The sequence below is a fragment of the Macaca thibetana genome, chromosome 9 (genome assembly GCF_024542745.1).
Source record: "Macaca thibetana thibetana isolate TM-01 chromosome 9, ASM2454274v1, whole genome shotgun sequence".
Taxonomy (NCBI): Eukaryota; Metazoa; Chordata; class Mammalia; order Primates; family Cercopithecidae; genus Macaca; species Macaca thibetana.
In genome coordinates, this window is record NC_065586.1 from 43,175,670 (window position 1) to 43,188,328 (window position 12,659).

The window sequence follows — 12,659 nt, forward strand, 5'->3', positions numbered from 1 at the left end:
ACTACTCTCACAAGGACTAGTTTATGTTCTTGGCCAGTCACTGTTCAATCTAGTGGATTATCAAAATCACTTTTGGGAAAAAAAAAAAAAAAAAAGATTCCAGCTCCCCTCATGCCTTCATCCTACTCACATATAGATTCTGATTCAGTGTGGCTGGCTTTCTGATGATCCAAATAGTTTAGGAACCACTGACCTGGACTAGTAGCTTTCTCCCTGGTTTCTGGCAATAAGCTCTTCACTCTTGCCCCTCAGATTTATCCTCCGGGCTGTCATGCATGACTGTGAGCCTCTTAGATGAGAGGAATCATATCTTTCAACACATTTTTTTGTACTTCTCTTTGTGGGTCATTCAAGATTCTATTGTATGATATGATCCTGGCTGACTTTTCAACCATATTTTCTTTTGCTTTCTTTTTAAGTTCTTTATATTTCCCCGATATTGGTGCCTTTGCTTATAATTTTCTTTTTATGTGACTGCATGTTTACTTTTCAAGGCATAATTCAAGCCTTACCTTTTCCAAAGAAATCTTACCGATTATGCCCCAATTTCTCCTATTCACCGAAGTAGTGTCTTCCTGGGAAATAACCTTAATTCCTTTATCGGGACCTCTTTTAATAATAATGATAATTAAGAATCAACATTTACTAAGCATAAACCAGATAATGCCCTAAACACTTTATATAAACTGTTTTTACTTAAATTAAGCCTTGTCTCATGAGAGATAGTTATTTTGCACGTTTACAAATGAGGGATCTAAGATACGGAGAAATGACCCCTCACAGAGTAACTTAGGAAGCTAATGGGAGAATCAGGATTTGAATGCAAATGTTCTGATTCCATAGCCTATGCTGTTATCCATTAGGCCATACCAACTCTCTTAGGCACCACTCATTTTCTACCCTGTGTCATATGTATTAACATTTATGTTCCTATCTCACTGGTATTACTTGAGGGCAAATACTTGAGTTATTAATCTTTTGTTTAACCTGTAGAACCTAGCATAGTTCCTTGCATGTATAATATGCTGTATATGTTTTCTGTTTGAAGGAATGTATGAATATACATTTTTTTTTTATAGTTTTCAAACAAAAGACTATTACCAGTTGGATGGACACTAAAGGAATCAAGACAGCGGAATCAGAAAGGTATAGAGACATTCCTATATGGAGAAATGAATAATAATACATGGATGTTTTATCTTGTTGCTTTAGTATTTTCTTTCTTTGTTCATGCTTTTCTATTCTCCTTTATCTATGTTAATTCAAACACCTTAAAAGTAATTTTTTAGAGAGTCCTTTGTGTCAGGGACGGTCCTGTATACTTGAAATACCGAGATGAGACAGGAATAGTCTGTGTCTTTTTTTTTTGAGATGGAGTCTTGCTCTGTCGCCCAGGCTGGAGTGCAGTGGCGAGATCTCGACTCACTGCAAGCTCTGCCTCCTGGGTTCACGCCATTCTCCTGCCTCAGCCTCCCGAGTAGCTGGGACTACAGGCGCCCGCCACCACGCCTGGCTAATTTTTTGTATTTTCAGTAGAGATAGGGTTTCACCAGGTTTAGCCAGGATGGTCTCGATCTCCTGACCTCGTGATCCACCCGCCTCGGCCTCCCAAAGTGCTGGGATTACAGGCATGAGCCACTGCGCCCGGCCAGTTTGTGTCTTTAAGATACTTACAGTGTAGCAGTGGCCACCCACACAAAAACACATACTTACTGCCTAGTGTGATGGATGCAATAGTAAAGGTATGAGCAAGGCACAGTGGTGGTTAGTGTGTAGAAGAAACAAATGTTCAACTTTACTTTTGGTCCCTAAAGTAAGACTGCATAGAGAAGTGAGTGACATTTATGACTTGAAGGAAAGGCAAGTGTTTGCCAGATACGCAGCTGCAGGGAGGGCATTGGGGCACATGCAAAGGCATGGAGTCATGGAAGACGTGTGTGCTCAGGTAACTAAAGGGAGTTTAATTACTGCTGTGACACTGGGGGTATGATTGGATAAGTGACTTTTTTGTATTATAAGTTGTTTTTAGTTCTTTCTGTTCTCTTGTAGTTTGGATAGTAAAGAAAACAACAATACGAGAATAGAATCCATGATGAGTTCTGTACAAAAAGATAACTTTTATCAACATAATGTAGAAAAATTAGAAAATGTTTCTCAGCTAAGTCTTGATAAGTCACCCACTGAAAAAAGTACACAGTATTTGAACCAGCATCAGACTGCAGCAATGTGTAAGTGGCAAAATGAAGGGAAACACACGGAGCAGCTTTTGGAAAGTGAGCCTCAGACACTAACCCTGGTACCAGAGCAGTTTAGTAATGCTAACATTGATCGGTCACCTCAAAATGATGATCACAGTGACACAGATAGTGAAGAAAATAGAGACAATCAACAGTTTCTCACAACGGTAAAGCTTGTAAATGCAAAGCAGACTACAGAAGATGAACAGGCCAGAGAAGCCGGAAGCCACCAGAAGTGCAGCAAGTCTTGCCATCCTGGGAAAGACTGTGCAAGTTGTCAGCAAGAGGAGATAGACGTCGTGCCAGAGAGTCCATTGTCAGATGCTGGCTCTGAGGATGTTGGTACTGGACCAAAAAATGACAACAAATTGAGTAGACAAGAAAGTTGCCTAGGAAATTCTCCTCCATTTGAGAAGGAAAGTGAACCCGAGTCACCGATGGATGTGGATAATTCTAAAAATAGTTGTCAAGACTCAGAAGCAGATGAGGAGACAAGTCCGGGTTTTGATGAACAAGAAGATGGTAGTTCCTCCCAAACAACAAATAAACCTTCAAGGTTCCAAGCAAGAGACGCTGACATTGAGTTTAGGAAACGGTATTCTACTAAGGGAGGTGAAGTTAGATTACATTTCCAATTTGAAGGAGGAGAGAGTCGCACTGGAATGAATGATTTAAATGCTAAACTACCTGGAAATATTTCTAGCCTGAATGTAGAATGCAGAAATTCCAAGCAACATGGAAGAAAGGATTCTAAAATCACAGATCATTTCATGAGACTGCCCAAAGCAGAGGACAGAAGGTAATTTTCTGTGAGGAATATCTCTCCAATAGCATAATATGCTTTATAGTTTTGTAAGGGAGTTTAACGAAGCTATGATTTCTAGTAAAGCAAAAAAATGGTTTTGTTTCTTGGTAACTACTTATGCGAAATTTAAACCTAGACTCCAAAGTTTAAACTCTAAAAAGGCTAGAAACAGAAAACAAGAAATAAAATGAGTATTAGAAATCAGATTTTTAGTTTCATGAGCTTCCTTTTGGTATTTATGGGAATTACTAGAACATGAAAATACTAGGTTGATAGTAGCTACTGTTTCTTCAGCCAGACATTCTTGTAGGCCATCGTGTATTACAGTTTTTTTTTTTTTTTTTTTTACACTGTTTAATGCCGTGACAGGCAGACAGATGGTATTATACTCACTAAATGAGAAAACTGAGGTTTGGGTTAGAGAATTCGCTGGAATCATGCGCCTTCTGAGTGGTAATGCTGGGATTTAAATCCAGGTGTATCATATTACAAAGCTTATATTTTGCCATTACCCCATATGGAATCTTAAATCCCATCCATGATTTCTGTGATCTGAGTTTCATGAGATAGTGCAATCAGCATGCAATAGTGAGTTCACTTCATTGAAGATTACTGTGTAGATGATACTGTGAACCATGACTCATTTCTGTTTTGAGAAGGTGATTTACATGTGTTTGGAACTTTCTTCCACAGACTGTTAAAAATAAGCTCTTGAGTTTTATAAGCTTTATAAGTTTTTCTGTTGATTATAAATATAAAACATAATGAAATGAGTGACCAAGTATGGCATACTTTAAACAATAACATCTGGGTAAGTTTTGTGCTTGTGTATCTAAGGGAATTAAAACAGCAAATAATTTGTGACTAAATACATTTGTCTTGACCTTAGAAAAGAACAATGCGAAACCAAACATCAAAGAACAGAAAGGAGGATCCCTAAATACGTTCCGCCTCACCTTTCTCCAGATAAGAAGTGGCTTGGAACTCCCATTGAGGAAATGAGAAGAATGCCTCAATGTGGGATCCGGCTGCCTCTCTTGAGACCATCTGCCAATCACACAGTAACTATTCGGGTAGGTAGCACCTCTTATCTATCATGAGAGAAGACTGGAAGTCCTCATTTATTGTGATATTTATTAAGTGAGAAGCAGACCAAGGCTTAGAAAGTTCTTCTGTTTTCTGCGTATATAAAATACTGAGAATCCTACAGTATGGAACGATGTAATGATAACCTACTTAATATAGAACCTAACAAATTAGCAATCATTAGCAATCATTGTCAGCTGATGGTGAAGATTTTTTTTCCAGTATTTTTAAGAAACCTCATTGGATTCTTTTTCTGTCTTTTTACTCAGTTGATAGTATTGTGTACCCACTGCACAATCCTGCATTCATCCCTAAATTTCAAAGTTACGCATAGTTTAGTGTCCTTAAATCATTATCCAGTTGTGCCTTTTTTTTTTTTTTTTGCAGGAGACCAGAGTTTTCTTATTACTCAAATCAGTCTCCTCGAGCATTCGGAGGTCAGAGTTTTTAAGGGTAATTTGGTGGGTTGGGGAAGGCCAGTGAGTCAAGAGTACTGATTGGTTGGGTCACAAGAAGAAATAATGGGAAGTTGAAGCTGTCCTCTTGTGCTGCATCAGTTCCTGGGTGGGGACTACAAGATCAAATGAGCCAGTTTATCCATCTGGGTCCAGGTGCCAGCTGATCCATCAAGTGCAGGGTCTGCAAAATACCCAAGCACTGATCTTAGCAATTTAGGGAGGGTCGGAATCTTGTAGCCCCCAGCTGCACGACCCCTAAACCATAATTTCTAATCTTGTGCCTACTTTGTTAGTTCTACAATGGCAGTCTAGTCCCCAGGCAAGAAGGGGGTTTCTTTTGGGAAAGGGCTGTTACTGTCTTGTTTTAACATTATATTAAAACATTATAACAACATTGTAACAAAACATAACAAAATGCTAACATTTTATGGGAGTTACAAGCCAAGAACCTGGACAAAAACCAATGTGAATATCATAACACTACACTAACAGAAACTCTGTACATATTAAATAATTAAACCTCCTTCCCTGCTTCTCCTAGTTCTTAGTTACCTCTTTTATACTTTCTGTGTGTTCTTGCTTTTAAAAACCAATTTCATTGAGGTATGTAAAAATTCACCCATATTAAGTGCTCAATTTGGTGATAGAGTCCATTTATTGAGCTATGTGACCATCACCATAATCCAGTTTTAGATTGCCATCACTCGCTGGGTAGTTTTAAACATTCATCTCATTTATTAGTCAGGTTTTATATAGATTTCACGCGCAGTACTAAAAAAATTGATGTGATCCCTCTTAACATACAATTTAGTGTACATGTGATTAACTATTTTGAAATTCAGAATTCCTTAGCATATTTAGAGGTGCAAGTAACATTGAGCAGAGTTACGGGGTTTGAGCTGAGCTCTAAAAGATGAGCGTAACTTTCTGAGGTGGAGTTAGTAAGATAGGAGACTTCCAGACAGATATATAAGATTGATAAGAACAGGCTGTGTGGTTGAAAACTATCTGTTTCAGAAGTGGAAAACAGTGCCTTTGCTGTAGTGTGGAATTTGGGTGGGGAATGAGGAAGAGACTTGAAAATTGGATTGGGTTCATATCACAGAGAGCTTCAAGTGCCAGGAACCAGACTTAAGTCATGTCTGTGCAGACAGTATTTGTGCTGTAGCAAGATTAATCAGACAGCTACATGTAAGGAAAACAAGTGAGGATACACTGGGAGCCGGGAGAGGTAATGTAAGAGCCCAGATAAGAGGTAAGTAAGGCAACAGTATGTACCGAATTGTGCTACGTAGAGCTGCTTCAAGGGTTCTTCTGAAGTTTGATGCAAATTTCATTTCTAAATTATATTTTTAACAGTGAAAAACTTGTTAAAAAAGAACTACACAATCAAATTTGAAGATGCTTAATTCCACATTTGAGCCAGCTGTTTTTGCCAAGATAACCCATTTTTGTGTAGACCATAGAGCCAAGGTTCCCTTGCTACGTTTATCTGAAGAGTTAGCTTAATATCAAAATAGTATGTAAAATGTTACCATTTGCAACTGTATAGGTGCGTGAATCAGATAATGTGTGAGAGAGATAAATGTAAACTAAATGGTAGATTGATGTAAGCTTTAACTCTCATCCCTAACTCCTAATTTCTAACTTTGTATTTAAAATTGTCTTGTCATCACTTACTGATATTAGAGTAAGTAAAAGTTACTATAAAAACTGTATTTCTTTTTTTTTCAACGGAGTTTTTTGCTCTTGCTGCCCAGACTGGAGTGCAGTGGCGCAATCTTGGCTCACGGCAACCTCCTCCTGCCGGGTTCAAACAATTCTCCTGCCTCAGCTTCCCAGGTAGCTGGGATTACAGGCATGCACCACCACGCCCAGCTAATTTTGTATTTTTAGTAGAGACAGGGTTTCTCCATGTTGGTCAGGCTGATCTCAAACTCCCGACCTCAGGTGATCCGCCCACCTCGGCCTCCCAAAGTGCTGGGATTACAGGCGTGAGTCACCGCGCTCTACCAAAAACTGTATTTCTAAAAATAGCTTTGGTGTGACTTTAACTGACTTTATGTCAAATTTCTTAGGGGAAAAGATTCTGCTGTTTTAAAAAGCTTGAAAATCACTGAGATAATAATCCTAGGGATAAAAAAGAAAATAGAAGGCTGCATTGTTTTGAGGTAAAATTGATAGAATATGGTGAATTCTTAAATATGAGTGATAAAAAGGAGTTGTTGATAATGCATGTAAAATTAAGGTTCTTAGTCTAGATTACTGAGATAATGTTAAAGGTGAGGAACTGGAGAAAAGATTGACAGAGGGTGTTAAGTGATATTTTTAGCTTTTTTCTCCTCCTTCTCTCTCCCACCCTCCCACAAAGAAAACCCCAACCATCCTATGCCATCATTATTTAATCTCTATAGTTAACGTTTCTTTCTTAGGTACCCAGTGACCCTCAGGTTTTTAAAATCTTTTATTACAACAGTAAAGCAAGATTATTGTAAAAAATATGCAACTATTATATGAAAGCATGTAACTCAGAAAACCCATCTCTCAGTCCTATTCCCAGAGTTTAACAATTTGTTGTATTTTCTTCTAGATTCTTATTCCTGAATATAATAATAAGATATAAATGTAATTAACAGTTACTTAATAGCAGTGTTTAGTTATTAAGATTTCAGATGTTAATAGTTACAGAATTTGAAATAGTAAAATGACAGTTGGGCACGATAGCTCACACCTGTAATCCCAGCACTTTAAGACGCCAAGGCAGGAGGATTGCTTGAGGCCAGGAGTTCAAGACTAGCCTGGGCAACATAGTACAATGTACATAGTCTGTACATTTTTAACTGTACAAAAAGTTAAAAAATTAGCCAGGCATGGTGGCACAGGCCTGTAATCCTAGCTACTCATGAGGCTAAGGCGAGAGGATTACTTGAGCCCTGCAGTTTAGCCTGGATGACAGAGTAAGACCCTGTTTCTTAAAAATAAAATAAAATAAAGCCAACATTTAGCTTTAGAAAGGTAAGGCAATCTGAAATTTCACTTAGTGGTCAATTTCCAACAAACACATGCATGTGTGCATGCATGCAAACACACACAGAGCCACACACAAAGCATATTACCTGTATGTTCCCCTTTGTGTGAAGCTCAACTGGTACCTATGCTGTTTTATCAGATGATATGGAACATCTTTAGAAAATCACCTTTAGGACGTTCTTATGAGGGTGAAAATACTTTCAGCATAACTGCTGATTCTGTCACAGTTGACTTTTTTTTTTTTCGAGATGAAGTCTTGCTCTATCACCCAGGCTGCTGGAGTGCAATGGTGCGATCTCGGCTCACTGAAACCTCTGCCTCCCGGGTTCAAGCGATCCTCCTACCTCAGCCTCCCAAGTAGCTGGGACTACAGGTGCATACCACCAAGCTCGGCTGATGTTTGTATTTGTAATAGAGACGCGGTTTTGCCACGTTGGCTAGGCTGGTCTTAAACTCCTGAGATCAGGTGATCACCTGCCCGGGCCTCCCAATGTGCTGGGATTACAAGTGTGAGCCACTGTTCCTGGCCTTCTTTTTTTTTTTTTTTTTTTTTTTTTTTAAGAGACAGGATCTCACTCTGTCACCCAGGCTGGATTGCAGTAGCAGTTGTGTGATCTTGGCTAGCCTCCAACTTTTAGGTTCAAGCAATCTTCCCACCTCAGCCTCCTGAGTAGCTGGGGTTACAGGCATGTGCCACCACACCTGCTAATTTTCTAAATTTGTAGCTATGTTGGCCCAGGCTGATTTTGAACTCCAGGCCTCAAGTGATCCTCTAGCCTCAACCTCCCAAAGTGTTGAGATTGCAGATGTGAACAACTGTGCCTGGCCACATTTGACACTATAGACATTTCTTTTCTCTTTGGAATATACTCATCCTTTGGCTCCGTGACACAATATAATCCTAAATTTCTTCCTCCTTAGCCAAATCTTATTTTCCTTTTAGGCTGTTCTTCTGTGTGTGACCAGTAAGTGTTGTTGGAGTTCCTCAAGCCTTTTTCGTAGGTCCTTTCTTCTTCTCTCTCTCTCTGGTTCGTCTCACCCACCCTTGTGGTTTTAATGATCACCTATATAGATAGCTCACAGGTTTCTTTTTCTTTTCTTTTTCTTTTTTTTTTTTTTTTTTTTTTTGAGAAGGATTCTCGCTCTGTCGCCAGGCTGGAGTGCAGTGGCTTGATCTCCGCTCACTGCAACCTCCGCCTCCCGGGTTCAAGTGATTCGCCTGCCTCAGCCTCCCGAGTAGATGGGACTACCGACATGCGCCACCATTCCCAGCTAATTTTTGTATTTTTAGTAGAGACAGGGTTTCTCCATGTTGGCCAGGATGGTCTCTGGTCTTGCTCTCTTGACCTCGTGATCTGCCCGCGGCCTCCCAAAGTGCTGGGATTACAGGCATGAGCCACCGGCCCAGTTTATTTTTCTTAAGTTGCAGTGTTACTAAACTGAACCTGGGTGCACTCCAGTGCAGTAAAGCCAAACACCGACACTGACATCTGTAGCAAGAGAAATAAGGGTGTTTGTTTGCAGGGCACCAAGCAAGTAGAATAGGATAGCTATTGCTTAAAACTTGACCTCCCCAGTGGCATACAAGCAAGATTTTTTTAAGGTAGAGATATATTTTAGGAAAGCAGAAGTTACTGGCAAAATCATACATTAATATGTGGGGGTTATATGTTGGTTTAGTCCCAAAAGGCAGGATATCTTGAGGTGGGGTGGCAGAATTCAGAGATTCTTTGATTTGCGATTGGTTAAGGAACTAAGGCTTTGTCTAGAAACTTGGGATCAGCAGAAAAGAATGTTAAGGTTTGGCACGAGGGTGTCACTGTCTCCAGGCCCCTCAGGAAGAAATTTAGAACAAAGAACGTCAATCAGAGTTCAGTCTTCAGTTCCCCCTTATGTGATGGTGGTTAGCATTTTCCATTTGGCCGAGTCTGAGTTTCTGAAAAATAACTCAGAGACCTTTGTCAAGATGTTATCTTTATTTTCTATAGGGAGCAACACATCTTGTGGCTCTGACTTCCATGAGAGGCTATTGGTTTAAGCTGTTATTACCTCCTTGCTAATCTGGTGGCTCATTTACTTCTCAAGTCTAGCTAGGTGCCTGGAATTTCCCTTGAAGTTTGGGATATGATGAGGTTTCTCTTCAAAAAACCTGATCAATCGTTTATTCTTTAATTCATAGTACTCCCCTCCCTTTTTTTTCTTTTTCTCCTTTTTTCCTTTTTGCCTTTATTAGATGCCCAGGCATGCCACAGTACCAAGCATTATCAATATCAGCTCACATTCCTTTCCTTATTTGGAAAGAGAACTAACTTTCTAGCTCATTACAGACATGCCTTCCCCTTTCCTCTCCGCTTTCTTTCACATGCCCGCCTATCTAAAAAAATCAAACGTTTAGCCAACTGGGATTAGTTTAGATTGTACGACCCAACCCCAGCCAATAGGGAAAGGGTACAGAGGCAGGACTTGCGTCAGGAATAAAGGCTCTTGTGCCCCTTTGTTCAGGTGTGCTCTCATGGCAACTGGCCAAGGAGGCACTCCTGCGCAGAAGTAAAATTGCTTTGCTAAGAATCCTTTATTTGAGTGTTCAATTTCCTTAGGATTTTGAGCATTATTCCTAACAAAAGGACTTGAGATTTTCTTTTATTTCCTTGCTTGAGGGCACCCCAGCAGGCCCGTAAGAGAGCTCCCTGCTCTGTCTCGGCAGATGTCTTTATGAAGCTGTCTATTTGACAGTCTTCTTTCCATAGTTGTTCCCTTTTTAAGGAATGTTGATGAATAGAGTTAAACTCTGTAAAATATTTAAAGAAATTTATTCTAAGCCAAATATGAGTGACCTTTGGCCTGTGACACAGCCCCAGGAGATCCTGAGTATGTGTGCCCAAGGTAGTCAGGCTACAGGTTGGTTTTATATGTATTAGAGAGCTATAAGACATCACTCAATACATGTAAGATGCATATTGATTTGGTCCAGCAGGCAGGACAACTCGAAAGGGGCTTCCAGGTCATAGATTCTCTGCTTGGCAGTTGGTTAAGAGAGTTATTATCTAAAAACCTGAAATCAATAGAAAAAGGAATGTCTGGGTTAAGAAGGGTTTCTAAAGACCAAGGTTTTATCATGCAGATGATGCTTGTAGATAACAGGCTTCAGAGCTCTTATCAGACACTTCATTACTTCTCTCCTGGACTGGATCAGGGAAGACCTGGAAACGGAAGGGGATTCTCTAAGCAGCAGTCCCCAACTTTTTGGCACCGGGACCAGTTTTATGGAAGACCATTTTTCCATGGGTTAGGGGATGGTTTCAGAATGAAACTATTCCACCTCAGATCATCAGGCATTAGTTCGATTCTCATAAGGAGTGTGCAGCTTAGATCCCTCACATGCGCAGTTCATAATAGGCTTCTTGCCCTTATGAGAATCTAATGTTGCCACTGACCTGACAGGAGGCAGAGGTCAGCCTCACTCACCTCCTGCTACGCGGCCTAGTTCCTAACAGGCCATAAACTGCTAGTCCATGCCTGTCTGCATTCCGGGGAGTTTGGGACCCTTGCTCTACAGAATGTAGATTTTCCCCATAAGAGACAGTTTAGCAGGGCTATTTCAAAATATTTCAAAGGAATATATTTTAGAGTAAAGTATTTCTGTTTCTTTCAGGGCCTGGTATCTGTCATGTTGGTATCTTAATTGCTATAAAGAGTCTGCCTTGTCAGTCTTAAGGTACCTGTTTTAATGTTAATGCTGGTCAGTCATGTCTAAATTTCAAAGGGAGGAAGGTATAATGAAGCATGTCCAACCACCTGTTCCCATCATGGCCTGAACTAGTGTTTTGGGTTTGCTTTAGAATGCCCTTGACTGAGGGAGGGGTCCATTCAGTTGGTTGGGGGGCTTAGAATTTTATTTTTGTTTCACCCTTTTCCTTGTTAATTTTTTCCTTTAGAGTTAAGCTCAGTTACCATTCCTCAAGGAAGCTTTACCTAAGTTTACCAGATAAACTAAATCTGAGCTGGTCTCATAACACAATGTTCCTCATATTCATAACATACTACAAGTGAAATTATATATTTATTTATGTGATTATACTCTGCAGTGAAGTACTCATACATACTACCACATGGATTACTCTTGAAAACATTATGCTAAGCGAAAAAGCCCAGACACAAAAGGCCACATATTATGTGATTTCTTTTATATATAATATCCAGAATAGGCATAATGTTAAACTTTAAACCATAATCTCTTTCTCTTACCAGTGGCAAATCTATATGAGTCTGCAGCAATGCTAATACTAGCCTCCTTAGAAGAAAGGATTTGACTGAGGGGCATAAGGCAGAATGAGAAACCAAGGCAAGTTTTAGAGCAGGAGTGAAAGTTCATTAAAAAGCTTTAGAGCAGGAATGAAAGGAAGTAAATACACTTGGAAAAGGGCCAAGCAAGCGACTTGAGAGATCAAGTACATAGTTTGACCTTTGACTTGAGATTTTATATGTTGGCATGCTTCCAGGGGGTTATGTCCCCTTCTCCCCTGATTCTTCCCTTGAGATGGGCTGTCTGCATGCGCAGTGTAATTACTGGAGTTGTACACATGCTCGCTTGAGGTATTCTTCCCTTACCAGTCAAGTGTTCTTATAAGGTCATATACCAGTTAAACTTTTGCCATTTTGCTTCCTAGTACACATGCTGGGGCTGGCTTGCCCAGCTCCTAAGATCTTAACAGGAAGCTGCTGATCACCAATTTCAGATTTTTCTATCTATTGGGTGACTCCTTTCCCTGGCGCCAGCTGCATCCAGTTATTTTAGAGAGGCAGTTTCACAGCTGCCCGTGCATCTCTTGAAGGTTGTCTGACATTCCCGGTGGTGGTAGGAGCCCTGTCCTGCCCTGCTCATGTCTGACTGGCTACCTACTGTAACATTTCCTCAAACTTTTACTTAATAGTTACTGTAGTAGCATATGTGTGTACATATATATTTGCATGTATGTGCATACACATGTATACATGCCAGATTCTAGTTTACATATTCAGAATACAAAGTTAATATGGTTATTT

The 12,659-nt window shown here is 39.9% G+C and overlaps 2 protein-coding genes across 6 annotated transcripts in view; one reads left to right on the plus strand and one right to left on the minus strand.

Annotated features, from left to right (window-relative positions):
* The window catches only part of LOC126963224 (mitochondrial import inner membrane translocase subunit Tim23), a 901,060-nt gene that overhangs the window by 312,587 nt on the left and 575,814 nt on the right, over positions 1-12,659 (minus strand). The gene's annotated exons all lie outside the window — the stretch shown is intronic.
* The window catches only part of PARG (poly(ADP-ribose) glycohydrolase), a 138,440-nt gene that overhangs the window by 6,399 nt on the left and 119,382 nt on the right, over positions 1-12,659 (plus strand). For 3 of the 5 annotated variants that reach the window (XM_050805313.1, XM_050805311.1, XM_050805312.1), the window contains exons 2-4: positions 1,080-1,146; positions 2,050-3,036; positions 3,932-4,115. The exons of 1 other annotated variant lie outside the window; for it this stretch is intronic. In XM_050805313.1, coding sequence (XP_050661270.1) covers positions 1,109-1,146; positions 2,050-3,036; positions 3,932-4,115 — 1,209 coding nt within the window. In that variant the 5' untranslated portion in view covers positions 1,080-1,108. The remainder of the gene's footprint in view (positions 1-1,079; positions 1,147-2,049; positions 3,037-3,931; positions 4,116-12,659) is intronic. One more of the 5 variants, XM_050805314.1, reaches the window with a different exon arrangement.